Raw genomic sequence first — 19,762 nt, 5'->3', positions numbered from 1 at the left:
TTAATAGTTCACGCATCGTAATCTGTTTGACATACAGTATAGAACTAGTCTATTCTGCCAACATTCTAAGAAAAAAATGTTTTCCACCAATTAAAAAATACAATGCGCTATGATTAGAAACACCCTGATTTCATCGTCTATGTCCCAATTTATTTTTTAATAATGTATAAAATGTTTACATAACGTTACCTGTTAATATTACACAGGTAAACAGCAAACGACGAACCGGATGCGTTGTGGCTTTTCTCCGTTCCTGACACTGCCATTTCGAACTACATTTAGGATAACACTGCTGATGAAAGGGTTTAATGCAGATGCCGAAGTATTTTGAAAGTAATACAGTCTCTTAACTGCTTTCAAACTATTTTAAATGTTCCACACTTAAACTCCTGTGACAGCCTGTAATCGTAAACTTCTACTGGTAGCACTGATAAAAGAACACTCTGTTTAATTTGTGACACGTGCGTACTGACAAGAGTACGCCTCTCCGCTTGTCAACATCTTGTTATGGATCCGTGGCCAGCTGTAGAGTCGCAGGAGAACAGCCCTATGACATTCGAAGATAATTTTGAGCCTGACGGCAAGCTGCCCGACTCTGTGGAATATTTAGCCAATCTAGGTAATTTCGCCCGTATCTACGCGCAATGTAATAGCAACTGCCACATAAATGCGTAAAACAATCTGAAATTATTTTGACTCGAATGACAATGTTTAGTGTATACAGTGACATTGAAGTATTGTGTGGTTGTTTACTAGACATCATCATCAGTTTTATGCCCTCGGAACAAGTCCTTGGATTTTGTTTAAACCCATTAATCAGATCGCCAATATCTGTGTCGTCTTCGGTACGTGACGCTTCATCTCTTATCCTAAAAGCCTTTCTAAATTGTCATGTTTTTTTTCAGTACACGCCTAATCCAATTTAGTTTTCTACGTTTCTCCCTTTGTGTACCGGTATTGTTGATTTTCTGTTTTCGCTTATGTCCACGTTTAAAAAACCTCCAACGGCTCCTAAGCCCCGTTTCTAATATTTTCTGTAAACCTCAACTGATTTTTGTGTTAACATCATTTGTAGGCGAATCAGCACCGACAATATTAACTTTGTGGCCATATTTTGAAATTTCTATTGTCATTATCCTATCTTTTCCTCCATTTTAATGCCACTGTAAAAATCTGTTATGTTTTTATTTCCCATACCTTTGAGTTTTGTTTCATTGAGGACACACACATCTACCTTCAACCTCCCTAGTTCCTGGAATACAGTCTCTTTTCTTTGTACCCAAACTGTGCACTTTCCATGTTGTTACATGCATAGTCCTTTTCCTTAGCCATTTTTGTCTCTCTGATGATACACTCTGGCTATTTTCCTGATGTTTTTGACTGAGATCTTAAGCTGAGAAAATATTTTTTACGGATGCTGAGGAGCTGGCCCACTGATTCAACTCTCACCCTGTAGGACCGGGCAATATATCAGGTTGTAATTCCCTAGCCACAGTATCTCCCCAGGGCCTTAAGCTTAGCACACCTGATAGAACAGGGAAAGTAAACACGAAGACTGGAAGTGGGAAAAATGGGACATTGTGAGACTCTCTTCGTATGGTTTGTCTGCAGAGACTAGGCCAGCTTGGAAGACTCTGCCATCAGCTACGCTGATGCTACTTCTTTGAAACATGCAAACCCTCTCGCCCACACAGACGGTACTACGGTAATGTGGTGTCTCCTAAGAAGGTGTTTTACTACTTTTCCAATCTTTATTGGAACTACTGCAGTCTGTACTTCCTCTACGAATGTTGATGGCCCTGTCATCTGTATCCACATCATCTAGAGATTCAAATTCTGGGTTTGTGCCCAGTATCCTTCAATTCTGGCTCTTGCTGTTTCCCTTCTTTTCAGGCTTCCTCACAATTTTTGACATTTTCAGTTCATCTTTGCTGAAAATTTATATAGGCCTATTAAAGTCCCTTATCTTTCTGTAAGCCATAATTATTCCTTATTATTTCATACAGAATATCATATCTTCCTTTCCTTACAAGTTGTCCAGTTTTCTTGCAGTCTTGTTAAAGACACTTCTTTTTAACTTGCTCACTTTCTCTCCGTAGATCCTTCTGTCTTCCATTTGTGAAATAATTGTTTGTTTGATCTATGCTTTTTTTGTGATTTTTCCCTTCACGTATCCCAGAAATTGCTCTCTGACCTTTGTGATTCTTTGCGTGAGCCTACTCCAGCATTGACATTCTCAGGCATGTCTGCCTTGATTATTTCATTTGAAAAATTTTGAGGTGTGTTTCCTTTTCCTTGTGTAATTTTTTTCTGTCTGACTTCATCGTGCATCTTCTTTAGCTACATTTCTTGACCTACCACTTTGGGGCTTGATCTCTAAGAGATACGGACTTCATTGAGAGAGTAGACAGTGTAGTGGGGTATAATAGTGTTTTACTAACCAGATGCAAAGGAAGTCCATGATATTTATATCACATGTATCAGTCACTTATTTAGCTTCAGGATTACAGGAATAATTTCAGTAAGACCATCATCCCAGGAATATATTGCAATAACAAAATCAATTGCAACAACTATTTCCCATCATTGATAAATCTCTCCTCCCCCAGGTTACACACACTTCTTTTATGAATGTGTGTGTGTGTGTGTGTGTGTGTGTGTGTGTGTGTGTGTGTGTGTGTGTGTGTGTGTGTGTGTGTGTAAAACACAGCATGCTCTTAATCCATACAAGATTATTTTTATCCTTTCATCTCCTCCTGTTGTCATTATTTTTATTTTCTTTGCAATTAATTTCATCCTATTAGTTTGATTCCTAGTAGTTTTGATCTGCACTGCCATTTTTTGAGATCTTTTTCCATACCTGGCTAGAAGAACCACATTGTCTGGAAACCTTAAATGCTAATTGCTTTAACCAATTACCTCCTCCCCCCCTTTCTCCCCTTGTCCAATAGTAACAACATTCAGTCAAATGTTCTGAATATATATTTAAGGCTGTAGGAGACAAATAACAGTCTCAAACCTTTTCTTTTTTCTGCCATATTGCTGTTTTCTCAGTTATCTTACTGAAGCATATTTGTATGGATATAGTGAAGTTATAAGCTGTGAGTGTCAGTGACATAGGTGTCTGCACTGGAGGACAACAAAGGACACATGCCCCCTCGTGGAAGCTTTGCTACAGACATTTTATTTATTACAAAACTCTCACACATTTCAGTTACGATTAACATTGTTTGTGTACTAAACCACAATCTACTGTTGCTGAGCGTTTACGATGTAACTGTGATTTGTTTGAATAACAGCTGTTCGCAGGTAATTATTCTTCTTTCCTGTGTGTGATTTTGGCACTCATCGTTGATACGAAGATTTATAGAACATTTCCAAAATAGAATCCCCAACCTGTTCTCTGTCCCTACCTCGGACGCCACTTATTGAGCTGCTAAAAGTGACCATTCCAATTTGGAGCATGGATGTTGTCATCTATCAGATTAAATAAATAAAAGTATTCCAACTACAAAATATGCATGACTGCAGTATACCTGCCTTACATCCATTCCCAATGTCCATTCATGCTGCACACGAATTAATCACAGCAGTAGTTTACCAAAGAAAATCTGTCATCACTTGCTGAGAAGGCATTGAGTATTCAAATGACAGAGTAAGTGTAGTAGACTCTGAAGACCATGGTCTTGTCATGTCATAGGTATGTACAATTGTCCTCCATCTGTGGAAGCAAATGCATCAACTGAGAATAGAAAATACTAGTTTCTGTGCTGTAAGAGCAGAAGAAAGTGTAAAATTTCAAAAGATCTTCAGTTGTACCAGCTAATTTGGGGGTCCCCCCTCCATGAACCATGGACCTTGCCGCTGGTGGGGAAGCTTGCGTGCCTCAATGATACAGGTAGCCGTACCGTAGGTGCAACCACAACGGAGCGGTATCTGTTGAGAGGCCAGACAAATGTGTGGTTCCTGAAGAGGGGCAGCAGCCTTTTCAGTAGTTGCAGGGGCAACAGTCTGCATGATTGACTGATCTGGCCTTGTAACACTAACCAAAATGGCCTTGCTGTTCTGGTACTGCGAACGGCTGAAAGCAAGGGGAAACTACAGCTGTAATTTTTCCCGAGGGCATGCAGCTTTACTGTATGATTAAATGATGATGGCGTCCTCTTGGGTAAAATATTTCGGAGGAAAAATAGTCCCCCATTCGGATCTCCGGTCGGGGACTACTCAAGAGGACTTCGTTATCAGGAGAAAGAAAACTTGCGTTCTACAGATCGGAGCGTGGAATGTCAGATCCCTTAATCGGGCAGGTAGGTTAGAAAATTTAAAAAGGGAAATGGATAGGTTAAAGTTAGATATAGTGGGAATTAGTGAAGTTCGGTGGCAGGAGGAACAAGACTTCTGGTCAGGTGAATACAGTGTTATAAATACAAAATCAAATAGGGGTAATGCAGGAGTAGGTTTAATAATGAATAAAAAAATAGGTGTACGGGTAAGCTACTACAAACAGCATAGTGAACGCATTATTATGGCCAAGATAGACACGAAGTCCATGCCTACTACAGTAATACAAGTTTATATGCCAACTAGCTCTGCAGATGACGAAGAAATTGATGAAATGTATGATGATGAGATAAAAGAAGTTATTCAGGTAGTGAAGGGAGACAAAAATTTAATAGTCATGGGTGACTGGAATTCGTCAGTAGGAAAAGGGAGAGAAGGAAACATTGTAGGTGAATATGGATTGGGGCTAAGATATGAAAGAGGAAGCCGCCTGGTAGAATTTTGCTCAGAGCATAACTTAATCATAGCTAATACTTGGTTTAAGAATTATGAAAGAAGGTTGTATACATGGAAGAACCACAATCTATTGGTTATGACCTGTAGATTAAAACTGAAGAAACTGCAAAAAGGTGGGAATTTAAGGAGATGGGACGTGGATAAACTGAAAGAACCAGAGATTGTACAGAGTTTCAGGGAGAGCATAAGGGAACAATTGACAGGAATGGGGGAAAGAAGTACAGTAGAAGAAGAATGGGTAGCTCTGAGGGATGAAGTAGTGAAGGCAGCAGAGGATCAAGTAGGTAAAAAGACAAGGGCTAGTAGAAATCCTTGGGTAACAGAGGAAATATTGAATTTAATTGATGAAAGGAGAAAATATAAAAATGCAGTAAATGAAGCAGGCAAAAAGGAATACAAACGTCTCAAAAATGACATTGACAGGAAGTGCAAAATGGCTAAGCAGGGATGGCTAGACGACAAATGTAAGGATGTAGAGGCTTATCTCACTAGGGCTAAGATAGATACTGCGTACAGGAAAATTAAAGAGACCTTTGGAGAAAGGAGAACCACTTGCATGAATATCAAGAGCTTTGATGGAAACCCAGTTCTAAGCAAAGAAGGGAAAGCAGAAAGGTGGAAGGAGTATATAGAGGGCCTATACAAGGGCGATGTACTTGAGAACAATATTATGGAAATGGAAGAGAATGTAGATGAAGATGAAATGGGAGATATGATACTGCGTGAAGAGTTTGACAGAGCACTGAAAGACCTGAGTCGAAACAAGGCCCCCGGAGTAGACAACATTCCATTAGAACTACTGACAACCTTGGGAGAGCCAGTCCTGACAAAACTCTACCATCTGGTGAGCAAGATGTATGAGACAGGCAAAATACCCTCAGACTTAAAGTAGAATATAATAATCCCAATCCCAAAAAAAACAGGTGTTGACAGATGTGAAAATTACTGAACTGTCAGTTTAATAAGTCACAGCTGCAAAATACTATCGCAAATTCTTTACAGACGAATGGAAAAACTGATAAAAGCTGACCTCGGGGAAGATCAGTTTGGATTCCGTAGAAATGTTGGAACACATGAGGCAATACTGACCCTACGACTTATCTTAGAAGAAAGATTAAGGAAAGGCAAACCTACATTTCTAGCATTTGTAGACTTAGAGAAAGCTTTTGACAATGTAGATTGGAATACTTTCTTTCAAATTCTGAAAGTGGCTGGGGTAAAATGCAGAGAGCGAAAGGTTATTTACAATTTGTACAGAAACCAGATGGCAGTTATAAGAGTCGAGTGACATGAAAGGGAAGCTGTGGTTTGGAAGGGAGTGAGACAGGGTTGTAGCCTCTCCCCGAAGTTATTCATTCTGTATATTGAGCAAGCAATAAAGGAAACAAAAGAAAAGTTCGGAGTAGGTATTAAAATCCATGGAGAAGAATAAAAAACTTTGAGGTTCGCTGATGACATTGTAATTCTATCAGAGACAGCAAAGGACTTGGAAGAGCAGTTGAACAGAATGGAGAGTGTCTTGAAAGGAGGGTATAAGATAAACATCAACAAAAGCAAAACGAGGATAATGGAATGTAGTCGAATTAAGTCGGGTGATGCTGAGGGAATTAGACTAGGAAATGAGACACTTAAAGTAGTAAAGGAGTTTTGCTATTTGGGGAGCAAAATAACTGACGATGGTCGAAGTAGAGAAGATGTAAAACGTAGACTGGCAATGGCAAGGAAAGTGTTTCTGAAGAAGAAAAATTTGTTAACATTGAGTATAGATTTAAATGTCAGGAAGTCATTTCTGAAAGTATTTGTATGGAGTGTGGCCATGTATTGAAGTGAAACGTGGACGATAAATAGCTTAGACAAGAAGAGTATAGACGCTTTCGAAATGTGGTGCTACAGAAAAATGCTGAAGATTAGATGGGTTGATAACATAACTAATGAGGAGGTATTGAATAGAATTGGGGAGAAGAGGAGCTTGTGGCACAACTTGACTAGAAGAAGGGATCGGTTGGTAGGACGTGTTCTGAGGCATCAAGGGATTACCAATTTAATATTGGAGGGCAGCGTGGAGGGGTAAAAATCGTAGAGGGAGACCAAGAGATGAATACACTAAGCTGATTCAGAAGGATGTAGGCTGCAGTAGGTACTGGGAGATGAAGAAGCTTGCACAGGATAGAGCAGCATGGAGAGCTGCATCAAACCAGTCTCAGGACTGAAGACCACAACAACAACAACAACAACATTTGGGGGTGTTTTGCTAGTTTTCTCCACCTGCATCTCATCCATTGCTGGGCTATGTTACAGTGTACTCTAGTAACCCAAAACAAATGTAGTTGTCAAAACATATTGTATTGAACTTTAGCTATGGCAGTAAAATTTTAAAAAAAGCATGAAAATATGCAACAAATCCATAAACATAGATGCAAAGATGCAAATATTGTGAGCAAGGAGGGTGTTATTTATTGTCCAATGTTCAATAAATGTTTTTAAAATTTATTTTCTGTTACCCAACTATGACACGTATTAATCAGTGGCAGTTTTTCCGATGACATCTACATCTACAATCTCCAGCTCACCTTACAGTGTGTGAAGGGGGTACTTCTGGTACCACTCTTCTTTCTCCCCTCCCTGTCTCTATTTATGAATGATGTGTGGGAGTAATGATTGTTGTGTTAAACCTCCGTTTACCTCTAATTTTTCTGATTTTCTTGTTGTGATCATTTTAAGAGATGTATGTTGTAAGACATAATATGTTACACAACTCTCCTGGAGCATACTGTCTCAGAACTTCAATAGTAAACCTTACTGTGTTGTCTATCTCTCTTGCAGTGCCTGCTACTGGAGTCTGTTGAGTGCCTTTGTAAAGCTCACGCACCGACTAAATGAACCTGTGCCAGAAACTTAGATTTTAATTGTTGCTCTCCCTTGCTCTTGCTAAATTTGCATGGATATTTGTTGGAGTTTCTCTCTCTCTCTCTCTCTCTCTCTCTCTCTCTCTCTCTCTCTCATATTAAATAAACCTGGTAAGATTGATCAACAATACTCAAGAATCAGTTGAACAAGCCATTTCTTTTGCTAACAATAGCATTTTCTGAAGGTTTTGTTTTCCACATTTTTAATTTTCATGGTCAACCAAAACAGACTGGTATATAAACAAAAATATCTTTTCTGAATTTTGTCTGGTTTTATTTCCTAACTTTTTGGGTTCATTGAATTTAATCATATAGGGATCTAATTTCCAATCGTGAAGGGAACATTTCTATTCATGCTGAAATTCAAAAAGGTGGGGCCTATTTTGCATACATTAGTGAAGCATATGTATTCTTTAGGTATTAAAGTAACTTACCTTTAGACAATGTTGTTGTTGTTGTGGTCTTCAGTCCTGAGACTGGTTTGATGCAGCTCTCCATGCTACCCTATCCTGTGCAAGCTCCTTCATCTCCCAGTATTTACTGCAACCTACATCCTTCTGAATCTGCTTAGTGTATTCATCTCTTGGTCTCCCTCTACGATTTTTACCCTCCACGCTGCCCTCCAATGCTAAATTTGTTATCCCTTGATGCCTCAGAACATGTCCTACTAACCTGTCCCTTCTTTTTGTCAAGCTGTGCCACAAACTCCTCTTCTCCCCAATTCTATTCAATACTACATCCTTAGTTATGTGATCTACCCATATTATCTTCAGCATTATACTGTAGCACCACATTTCGAAGGCTTCTATTCTCTTCTTATCTAAACTATTTATCGTCCATGTTTCACTCCCATACATGGCTACACTCCATACAAATACTTTCAGAAACGACTTCCTGACACTTAAATCTATACTCGATGTTAACAAATTCCTCTTCTTCAGAAACGCTTTCCTTGCCATTGCCAGTCTACATTTTATATCTTCTCTACCATCATCAGTTATTTTGCTCCCCAAATATCAAAACTCCGTTACTACTTTAAGTGTCTCATTTCCTAATTTAATTCCCTCAGCATCACCCGGCTTAATTCGACTACATTCCATTATCGTCATTTTGCTTTTGTTGATGTTCATCTTATATCCTCCTTTCAAGACACTGTCCATTCCATCCAGCTGCTCTTCCAGTCCTTTGCTGTCTCTGATAGAATTACAATGTCATTGGCAAACCTCAAAGTTTTTATTTCTTCTCCATGGATTTTAATACCTACTCCGAATTTTTCTTTTGTTTCCTTTACTGCTTGCTCAATATACAGATTGAATAACATCAGGGATAGGCTACAACCCTGTATCACTCCCTTCCCAACCACAGCTTCCTTTTCATGCCCCTTGACTCTTATAACTGCCATCTGGTTTCTGTACAAACTGTAAATAGCCTTTCGCTCCCTGCATTTTACCCCTGCCACCTTTAGAATTTGAAGGAGTATTCCAGTCAACATTGTCAAAAGCGTTCTCTAAGTCTACAAATGCTACAAACATAGGTTTGCCTTTCCTTAATCTTTCTTCTAAGATAAGTCGTAGGGTCAGTATTGCCTCACGTGTTCCCATATTTCTACGGAATCCAAACTGATCTTCCCCGAGGTCGGCTTCTACCAGTTTCTCCATTCGTCTGTAAAGAATTCGTGTTAGTATTTTGCAGCCGTGGCTTATTAAACCGATAGTTCAGTAATTTTCACATCTGTCAACACCTGCTTTCTTTGGGATTGGAATTATTATATTTTTCTTGAAGTCTGAGGGTATTTCGCCTGTCTCATACATCTTGCTCACCAGATGGTAGAGTTTTGTCAGGACTGGCTCTTCCAAGGCCATCAGTAGCTCTAATGGGATGTTGTCTACGTCCGGGGCCTTGTTTCAACTCAGGTCTTTCAGTGCTCTGTCAAACTCTTCACGCAGTATTGTATCTCCCATTTCGTATTCATCTACATTCTCTTCCATTTCCATAATATTGTCCTCAAGTACATCGCCCTTGTATAGACCTTCTATATATTCCTTCCACCTCTCTGCTTTCCCTTCTTTGTTTAGATCTGGGTTTGTATCTGAGCTCTTGATATTCATACAAGTGGTTCTCTTTTCTCCAAAGGTCTCTTTAATTTTCCTGTAGGCAGTATCTATCTTAGCCCTAGTGAGATAAGCCTCTACATCCTTACATTTGTCGTCTAGCCATCCCTGCTTAGCCATTTTGCACTTCCTGTCAATATCATTTTTGAGACGTTTGTATTCCTTTTTGCCTGCTTCATTTACTGCATTTTTATATTTTCTCCTTTCATCAATTAAATTCAATATTTTCTCTGTTACCCAAGGATTTCTACTAGCCCTTGTCTTTTTACCTACTTGATCCTCTGCTGCCTTCACTGCTTCATCCCTCAGAGCTACCCATTCTTCTTCTACTGTACTTCTTTCCCCCATTCCTGTCAATTGTTCCCTTATGCTCTCCCTGAAACTCTGTACAACCTCTGGTTCTTTCAGTTTATCCAGTTCCGATCTCCTTAAATTCCCACCTTTTTGCAGTTTCTTCAGTTTTAATCTTCAGTTCATAACCAATAGATTGTGGTCAGAGTCCACATCTGCCCCTGGAAATGTCTTACAATTAAAAACCTGGTTCCTAAATCTCTGTCTTACCATTATATAATCTATCTGATACCTTCTAGTATCTCCAGGATTCTTCCATGTATAGAACCTTCTTTCATGATTCTTCAGACAGTTTTGACTTGAAACTATCTATTATTTGTTTTATGTACTTCTTGTCAAATTTAGTACTTGGGTACTGCAAATTCTTAAACTTACCAAGTCAGTTATATCAGAACCGTTAGTTTTAGAATCTCTCCCCCCCCCCCCCCCCCCCCCCCCCCCGCTATGATTCATTTCTGCAGACACCCTTGGTTGGTTGGTTGGTTGCATTTTCTGTGGATCATAATTGGACTTCTTTGATACTGCTTAACCATCTCAAAACCAACGTGTCATCTTTCAGCTTAAACTAGACCTCACACTATTCTACAGATCAGTATGTCATCCCAACTAAGATTTTGTTTTCACTTTCTTTGGCTTTGCCAGAACCCAATCAGACTTTCATCTTTCTGCCTAACCTAGACATCAGGGTACACTAAAGCTTACTATCATCTACACAAATAGTAAAAAAAATAACGTAAACACAAAAACAAATACTGTCAGTGTGCTGTTCTGTTTCTGTTTGCACATGCACAATGTCACATGCCACAATGTCGTTACATCACGGATCAAAGCCAAAGCCTGTTATTGATAGATTCAATTGACCCGAAGGCTTTTATGGGCGAATGTTCACTCCTTTCTGTGCTACACTAATGCAAAGTAATGGATAGTGTAACTCATTTCTCCTTCTACATTACATTGATGAATGATACTGTTGGTTTGAACTGTGGTTGGTTGTTGACAATATACTTCATAAGGGAGTAAGTGTATTGTGAGGCTGTTGCCAGCATGCATAACTGTATAAAGAGCTGTGTACAAGAGGTTCTAGAGTGGATACCACTCACTTTTGTGCAATAAACTTTTTTTTTCGTCACTGGGAAATTAAATAGAGTATGATGCCATAAGACATTAGTGAATGACAATAAGAAAAGTAAATCAAATTTTTGACATTTTTCACCTCCTAAATACCATCCATAACATACAAATTGCGGATCTTGGATGTTTAAGAGCATTTGTAATGTGTGACTTACATTTCTAGTTCTTATAAACATAAACACCTAAGACCTTAGAGCATTGTTTCATTTATTGAATTATTCTACATCTACATCTATACTCTGTAAACAAATAGGAGGTGCATGGCAGAGGGTAGGTCCCATTGTACCAATTAAGTGTTTCTCCGTTCCATTCACATATGGAGCATGGGAAGAATGATTGTTTAAATGCCTCTGTACTTGCAATAATTATTCTAATCTTATACTCATGATCTCTGTGTGTATGATATGTAGGGGGCTGTAGTATATCCATAGAGTAATCATTTAAAGCCGGTTCTGGAAACTTGTATTCAAGAGGCTTCCAATTCAGTTCCTTCGTTATCTCTGTGACACACTCCCATGGATCAAACAAACCTGTGACCATTCGTGCTGCTTCTTTGTATTCATTCAATATACCCTGATAGTCCTATCTGGTACAGGTCCCACACACTTGAGAAATATCCTAAGATGCATCACACTAGTGAGGATCATATTTATTGTGATTTATCCAAGTTCATTGACAGTCCATTTGCAGGAAATTGGTTATTAATTTTAAAGAAAATATTTTTATTTCCAAGTAGTGAAGTTTCTCCATTAAGCTTCATTATAATACTAGCTTCATCAGAAAAGAGGACCATTCCTTCATTTTGGATGTACGATGGTAGTTAAGTTATATGTCGGGAGGCTGTAGTTAAACTGATTGGGTACTGAGTGCTGCAGTACGTGCTGTATACATTGCAGGATGCTGAAACATTGTAGGTTTGTTCATTAATCGGTGTGCTTGTGGAGTATGCAGAAAAAAAATAGTTCTGCCTTTTGCCACCAGGTGAGAAAATGGCTCTCTAAGCAGTCAGAAAGTTGTGAGTTCAATATGGTCTCCCAACTAAGCAACATGCTGCATCCATAACAGTGGTGATATCTAAAATGTTTCAGAAAAGTTGGTGATACCAAAATCCAAAACTTAATTTCAAAATATTCTATTATCCTAGATAATCGCTTTGGTTTTCAGCCAGGGAAAATACACTACATACACTAACCATTTTTGCTTGGAAAATGAGTACATAATTGGCCAAAAACAGTAAGGTGCGAGAAAGCTTCGGCAACAGCACAAAGGCTTTGGTTCTGTAAACCATGCCTTCCTTATTTACAAACAAAACAAACATTATGGAACAGAAAGGAAAGAATTAGCATTTCTTTAAATGGTCAAATTATTATTTTGACTGGAAAGTATTGGCTGTGCCCCCCCCCCCCCCCCCAAAAATCCTTCATACTAGGCCCAGTATTATTTGTTCTATGTGAATGGTTTACCCTTAAATATCAGCTACCTGTCAGTTATATTTGCAGGTAATACTACTGTGTTGAAAATCAGGATGCAGGGAGGATTCTTGTGTGACTGATCAGTATCCATAGTGCCTTAGAAGCTTTGTTTCAGCTAAATGGATTGAATCTAAACATTTCTAAGACCCACATGATGAAATTCAAGACCAAACAGTCAAAATGCGAGCATAATAAGACTATTTGCAACAACCAAGATATAAAAGAAATTAACTTGGTTAAAAGCTTAGGATTAAATTTGGATAAAAAATTGAGATGGCAGGCACACATTGAACTAGCTAACAAATTGAGCACCTTTTCATTTGCAATGCAAATATTAACAACTGCAACTGACATGGACACACTAAAAGCAACATATATACAGCTTACCTTTAATCTGTTATTAGGTCTGGTATATTTTTTGTGGAAACTTGACTATAGTGTGCATATTAAAGATTCAGAAAAGAAATCTTTTGGAACATGTTCTTACGTCATAAAGAACCATCTTGTCCATTATTTGTAAAACTACAGTAATTAATTTTCTCATCCTAATATACTTATGAGATTATTATCGTTATGCATACAAAACAGGAATTATTCAAAGATAATCAGTTTGTTCACACACGACTCAAGAAAGAAAGAAAACTTCATGCTTGCTACCCACCAGTTCAAACTGTATGCCCAGGCTCCTCAATACATGGGAACAAAAATTTATTATAAATTAAAAGTGAACATGTCAATGCAGATGAATTTAGGTTTATTGAAAAGAAAGCTACATGAGGCACTGATACTAAATGCTGTCAGTATATGAATTCATTTTGGACAAATTGGTAATTTGAGCCAGGTAAAACCTGTTATAACACACTAAAATATATAGCAGTTAATAGAAGTATCATTTTACTGTTATATTATTATTTATTAGTGTAAAAATTATTGTAATATAAATTTTTCATGTCTCCTGTAAGTAAAACAAATGGAAAGCAAATGTACATGAGCTGATTAGACTAACAGTTCAAGTGAACAGCCAAATGCACGTACTTCCAACCAAAGCCTTGACCAAGTCAGCCTTGCCGGCTGGTGTGGCCGAGCAGTTCTAGGCGCTTCAGTCTGGAAACAGGCGACCGCTATGGTCGCAGGTTCGAATCCTGCCTCAGGCATGGATGTGTGTGATGTCCTTAGGTTAGTTAGGTTTAAGTAGTTATAAGTTCTAGGGGACTGATGACCTCTGATGTTAAGTCCCATAGTGCTCAGAGTCATTTGAAACAAGTCAGCAATCATTGGGGAAAAAAAGTGTCACATTGAAGATTGAATATCTGGAGAAGGACAAACTCATTACCAAGTTTTGTGGATGAAACTTGAGTTTCTTGAGGTGATAATTGAAACTTTATGATTACTCCATGTATGAAGAATAGGATTTTAGTACTTTACGTGAGGTATTATAAACTCTGACACTTTTTGGTTGTGAGATAGTTAATTACATTGCTAAATTCTTAGGCATAGCAGGGAGTAATTGCTGTCCGCATAGGTGTATGCAACATGGATTCTTGCATGTATTCTTTTGCTTTATTTCCTGGATTGCCCTTACTGACAGATGCTGTGTGTCTTTCCAGTCCATTCATTTTTCCTTCAATATAAGGGGGTCAGCCCATAATTCATGGCAACTGTGGTATATCTTGCATTAATGCAAAAAGATGGGAATTCCATGATGCGCATAGTGTATCTGCCAATGTACGATTACAGTAGGGTTCTAGTACAGTAGGTCATGGCAAAGAGTTAAAAGAAATAAATGCACTGGAACTACATGTGAATTTATTGTGTACAAATACAGATGGAACAAGAATGAATCAACTACTGTCCTTCAAATTAGTCGCACTGTGCATCCGCACAACATTGCCAACTATGGGGAAGTGGGAAAGGCATTGAGTGCTATTGGCACCACCACTACCACCAGTGTGTGCCACCTGTCACCAAAATGCTGTGAGGATATCCGCTCTGTTTGCAAAGTGCCTGCCAACCAATGGTTTCTTCAGTTGTGGAATGAGGTCGGAGTTGCATGGGTTGCGGTCTGGTGGATGGGGTGGGTGAGAGAGGATTTCCCACCTCCACCACTACACACAATTCTTGATGATGTCTGCAGTGTGGGCTGTAGCATTACCATGGAATAAGAGTGTATTGTGCAGTAAACCCGGATGTTTTTGCCGAAGAGTATGTTGCAGATGGTACAGCACAAAGTTGTGGTAGTATTGGACATTGATGGTGTGGCCGTCCATAAAAGAGTGACACTCTAGAAAACTTTGACTGTCCTGTGGCAAAATGGATATTACCTTAAGAGGCGATGGGGTCTGTCACACCGTGTGTCAACATGGTGAATCTGGATAACACCATTTTCTTTGCTGTGTGCTCACATTGGAAAGCCTCCACCCAGTGTACAGCTGTTCAGAAGGGCAATATCCTGTCACCCACTGTTGTTTGTACTTCCACACAACATGGAGTAGCATTTCTGCCAGTGAGAAAGGCAATTTCACGTATAGTCAATGTTTCCAATTTTTTGTTTATGATCCACACCACTATGTAGACAGCATAAGATTAAGGAACTGACATTTTTGTTCTCACTGAATTTTCTGGTACCATGCCCTGTTTCTTTGGTATTTGGATAATTAGTGTAACCAGGAATTCTTCTGGGCATTCCCTAGTTTCACATGTGTAATAGTTCTACAGTTTCCTTTCTCTGTTCTTAATTCAGGCCCTTGGTTATTTCCGTTGGATGCATATTTTTTTACTACTTCATGTTGTGGGGATCCTACAGCTGTTGCTTCATACTGCATCTCTGTTGCCCAAATCCTTGATCTTGCCATTCTTCGTCTTCAACAATACGAGAGAAGGGAAGTTACTACTCACTATATAGCGGAGATGCTGAACCACGATAGGCACAATAAAAAGATTCACACAATCATAGCTTTTGGCCATTAAGGCCTTTGTCAGCAGTAGACACACATACACGCACGCGCACACACACTCACGCCAGTGCAACTTGCATACACATCTGCAGTCTCAGAGAGCTGTAACTACACTGTGAGCATCAGCTCCAGTGCATGATGGGAGTGGCGACTGGGTGGGGGTAAGGTGGAGGCTCGTGTGGGGAGGGGGAGGGATATTATGGTGGGAATGGCAGACAGTGAAGTGTTGCAGTTTAGACGGAGGGTAGGAGAGAAGGTGTGGAGGGGGTAAGTAGCGGAAAGGAGATAAATAAAAATAAAAATAAAAGAAATTAAAAGACTGGGTGTGGCAGTGAAATGACGGCTGTTTAGTGCTGGAATGGGAACAGGGAGGGGGCTGGATGGGTGAGGACAGTGACTAACGAAAGTTGAGGCCAGGAGGGTTACAGGAACGTAGGATGTATCGCAGGGAAAGTTTCCATCTGTGCAATTCAGAAAAGCTAGTGTTGGTGGGAAGGATCCATATGGCACAGGCTGTGATGCAGTCATTGAGATGAGGGATATCATGTTTGGCAGTGTGTTCAGCTACAGGGTGGTCCACTTGTTTTTTGGCCACAGTTTGTCGGTGGCCATTCATGTGGACAGACAGCTTGTTGGTTGTCATGCCTACATAGAATGCAGCACAGTGCTTGCAGCTTAGCTTGTAGATCACATGACTGGTTTCACAGGTAGCCCTGCCTTTGATGTGATAGGTTATGTTTGTGACCGGCTGGAGTACGTGGTGGTAGGAGGATGTATGGGACAGGTCTTGCATCTAGGTCTATTACAGGGGTATGAGCCATGAAGTAAGGGATTGGGAGCAGGGGTTGTGTAAGGATGAACGAGTATATTATGTAGGTTCGGTGGACAGCGGAATACCATGGTAGGAGGGGTGGGAAGGGTAGTGGGTAGGACATTTCTCATTTCAGGGCACAACGAGAGATAATCGAAATCCTGGTGGAGAATGTAATTCAGTTGCTCCAGTCCCGGATGGTACTGAGTTATGAGGGCAATGCTCCTCTGTGGCCGGACTGTGGGAGTTTGGGAGTTGGTGGGAGACTGGAAAGATAAGGCACGGGAGTGTTTTTTTTTTTTTTTTTTTTTTTTGTACAAGGATGGGAGGCTAATTACGTTCAGTGAAGGCTTCAGTGAGACCTTCGGAATATTTAGAGAGGGACTGCTCGTCACTGGTGATGCGACGACCATGGGTGGCTAGACTGTACGGAAGGGACTTCTTGGTATGAAATGGGTGGCAGCTGTCGAAGTGGAGGTATTGCTGGTGGTCAGTAGGTTTGATGTGGACAGAGGTACTGATGTAGCCATCTCTGAGGCGGAGGTCTACATCTAGGAAGGTGGCTTGTTGGGTTGAGTTGGACCAGGTGAAGCAAATGGGGGAGAAGTTGTTGAGGTTCTGGAGGAATGTGAATAAGGTATCCTCTCCTTCAATCCAGATAGCAAAGATGTAATCAATGAATCTGAACCAGGTGAGGGGTTTAGGATTCTGGGTTTTTCGGAAGGATTCCTCTAGATGGCCCATGAATAGGTTAGCATAGTATGGTGCCATGCAGGTGCCCATAGCCATACCGTTGATTTGTTTGTAGGTAATGCCTTCAAAGGAGAAGTAATTGTGGGTGAGGATTTAGTTGGTCATGGAGACTAGGAAGGAGGTTGTTGGTTTGGAATCCATAGGGCGTCTGGAAAGGTAGTGTTAGAGAACAGTAAGGCCATGGGCATTAGGAATTTTAGTGTACAGGGAGGTGACATCAATAGTGACGAGGAAGGAACCGTGTGGTAAAGGGAGAGGAACTGTGGAGAATCGGTCGAGGAAATGGTTGGTATCTTTTATATAGGAGGATAGGTTCTGGGTAATAGGTTGAAGGTGTTGGTCTACGAGAGCAGAGATTCTCTCAGTGGGGGCACAGAAAACGGCCACAATGCGGCGTCCTGGGTTGTTGGGTTTATGGAATTTAGGAAGCATGTAGAAGGTGGGAGTGCGGGGAGTGGTAGGGGTAAATAGAGAGATGGACTCTGGGGAGAGGTTCTGGGATGGGCCTAAGGATTTGAGTAGTTGGATTGCTGGAATGGGATCACTGTGGCATGTTTTGTAGGTGGAAGTATCTGACAGCTGACAGAGTCCCTCTGCAACGTAATCCTTGTGATTCAAAACTACAGTGATGAAGCCTTTGTCTGCATGTAGGATTATAAGATGGGGATCAGTTTTTAGATGGTGGACTGTGGTTCTTTCTGCGGATGTGAGGTTAGTGTGCATGTTGAGGGATTTGGGGAATGATGGTGAGGCAAGGTTCGAGGATAAGAAATGCGGGAAAGTTAACAGGGGGTGGTTTGGGGGCAGTGGGGGGGGGGGGGGGGGATCATGGTTGGATGGAGGAGTGAACTGAGTTAGGCAAGGTTCAATGTTGGTCTTTGGTTGAGTCTGATTGGTCGGGTTAGTGGCGAATAAGTGTTTCCACTGTAGGGGCCGGGAGAAAGAGAGCAGGTCTTTAACTAGTCCTGCATGGTTGAATTTGGGAGTGGGGCAAAAGGTGAGGCCTTTGGAAAGGACTGATATTTCTGTAGGAATAAGGCTTCTGGAGGAAAGGTTCATGACTGTGTTGCGGGTCTGTTTAGGATTTGAGTTCTTTGTGGTGGTGAGAGGGAGTTTCGGAGGGTGGGGTAAGTGTAGTAATTCTGCGAGACAAGTTTTGTTGGCTATGAGGGGGTGTGGGGGAGGTTTGGAGCTTGTTGTAGAAGTGGTGGGCAGTGGTACTCCGAGGTGGGAGTAGGAAGTGAGCAGGATGGAGAGCGTTTTGAGGTGGTGTTGCTCAAGTTCCACTCCCTGCGCTCCCATCTTCTACATGCTTCCTAAAGTCCATAAACCCAACGACCCAGGACACCCCATTGTGGCCAGTTACTGTGCCCCCACTGAAAGAATCTCAGATGCCCTGTGGATTCCAAACCAACAACCTCCTTCCTAGTCTCTATGCCCAACTAAATCCTCACTCACAATTACTCCTCCTTTGAAGGCATTACCTACAAACAAATCCATGGTACGGCTATGTGTACCTGCATGGCACCATACTATGCTAACCTATTCATGGGCCATCTAGAGGAATCCTTCCGAAGAACCCAGAATCCTAAACCCCTCACCTGGTTCAGATTCATTGATGACACCTTTGCTATCTGGATTGAAGGAGAGGATACCTTATTCACATTCCTCCAGAACCTCAACAACTTCTCCCCCATTTGCTTCACCTGGTCCAACTCAACCCAACAAGCCACCTTCCTAGATGTAGACCTCTGCCTCAGAGATGGCTACGTCAGTACCTCTGTCCATATCAAACCTACTAACCACCAGCAATACCTCCACTTCGACAGCTGCCACCCATTTCATACCAAGAAGTCCTTTCCGTACAGCCTAGCCACCCATGGTCGTCGCATCTCCAGTGATGAGCAGTCCCTCTCTAAATATACCGAGGGTCTCACTGAAGCCTTCACTGACCGTAATTAGCCTCCCATCCTTGTACAAAAAAAAAAAAAAAAAAAAAAAACCTCCCGTGCCTTATCTTTCCAGTCTCCCACCACCTCCCAAACTCCCACAGTCCGGCCACAGAGGAGCATTCCCCTCATAACTCAGTACCATCCGGGACTGGAGCAACTGAATTACATTCTCCACCAGGATTTCGATTACCTGTCGTTGTGCCCTGAAATGAGAAATGTCCTACCCACTACCCTTCCCACCCCTCCTACCATGGTATTCCTCTGTCCACCGAACCTACACAATATACTCGTCCATCCTTACACAACCCCTGCTCCCAATCCCTCATCTCATGGCTCATACCCCTGTAATAGACCTAGATGCAAGACCTGTCCCATACAACTTCCTAGCACCACCTACTCCAGTCCGGTCATTAACATTACCTATTGCATCAAAGGCAGGGCTACCTGTGAAACCAATCGTCTGATCTACAAGCTAACCAGCAACCACTGTGCTGCATTCTATGGAGGCATGACAACCAACAAGC

The 19,762-nt window shown here is 40.9% G+C and overlaps 2 protein-coding genes across 2 annotated transcripts in view; one reads left to right on the top strand and one right to left on the bottom strand.

Annotated features, from left to right (window-relative positions):
- The window catches only part of LOC124802501 (protein Njmu-R1-like), an 85,916-nt gene extending 85,409 nt beyond the window's left edge, over window positions 1–507 (bottom strand). The window contains exon 1 of the mRNA XM_047263320.1: window positions 190–507. Within this exon, the coding sequence (XP_047119276.1) occupies window positions 190–266 (77 nt within the window). The 5' untranslated portion in view covers window positions 267–507. The remainder of the gene's footprint in view (window positions 1–189) is intronic.
- Window positions 372–19,762, top strand: part of LOC124802502 — a 34,224-nt gene continuing 14,833 nt past the window's right edge. Inside the window, exon 1 of the mRNA XM_047263321.1 lies at window positions 372–619. Within this exon, the coding sequence (XP_047119277.1) occupies window positions 508–619 (112 nt within the window). The 5' untranslated portion in view covers window positions 372–507. The remainder of the gene's footprint in view (window positions 620–19,762) is intronic.

The sequence above is a fragment of the Schistocerca piceifrons genome, chromosome 6 (assembly GCF_021461385.2).
Source record: "Schistocerca piceifrons isolate TAMUIC-IGC-003096 chromosome 6, iqSchPice1.1, whole genome shotgun sequence".
Lineage (NCBI taxonomy): Eukaryota > Metazoa > Arthropoda > Insecta > Orthoptera > Acrididae > Schistocerca > Schistocerca piceifrons.
The sequence above is the reverse complement of the archived record's forward strand: the minus strand, read 5'-3'. Positions and strand labels throughout refer to the sequence as shown.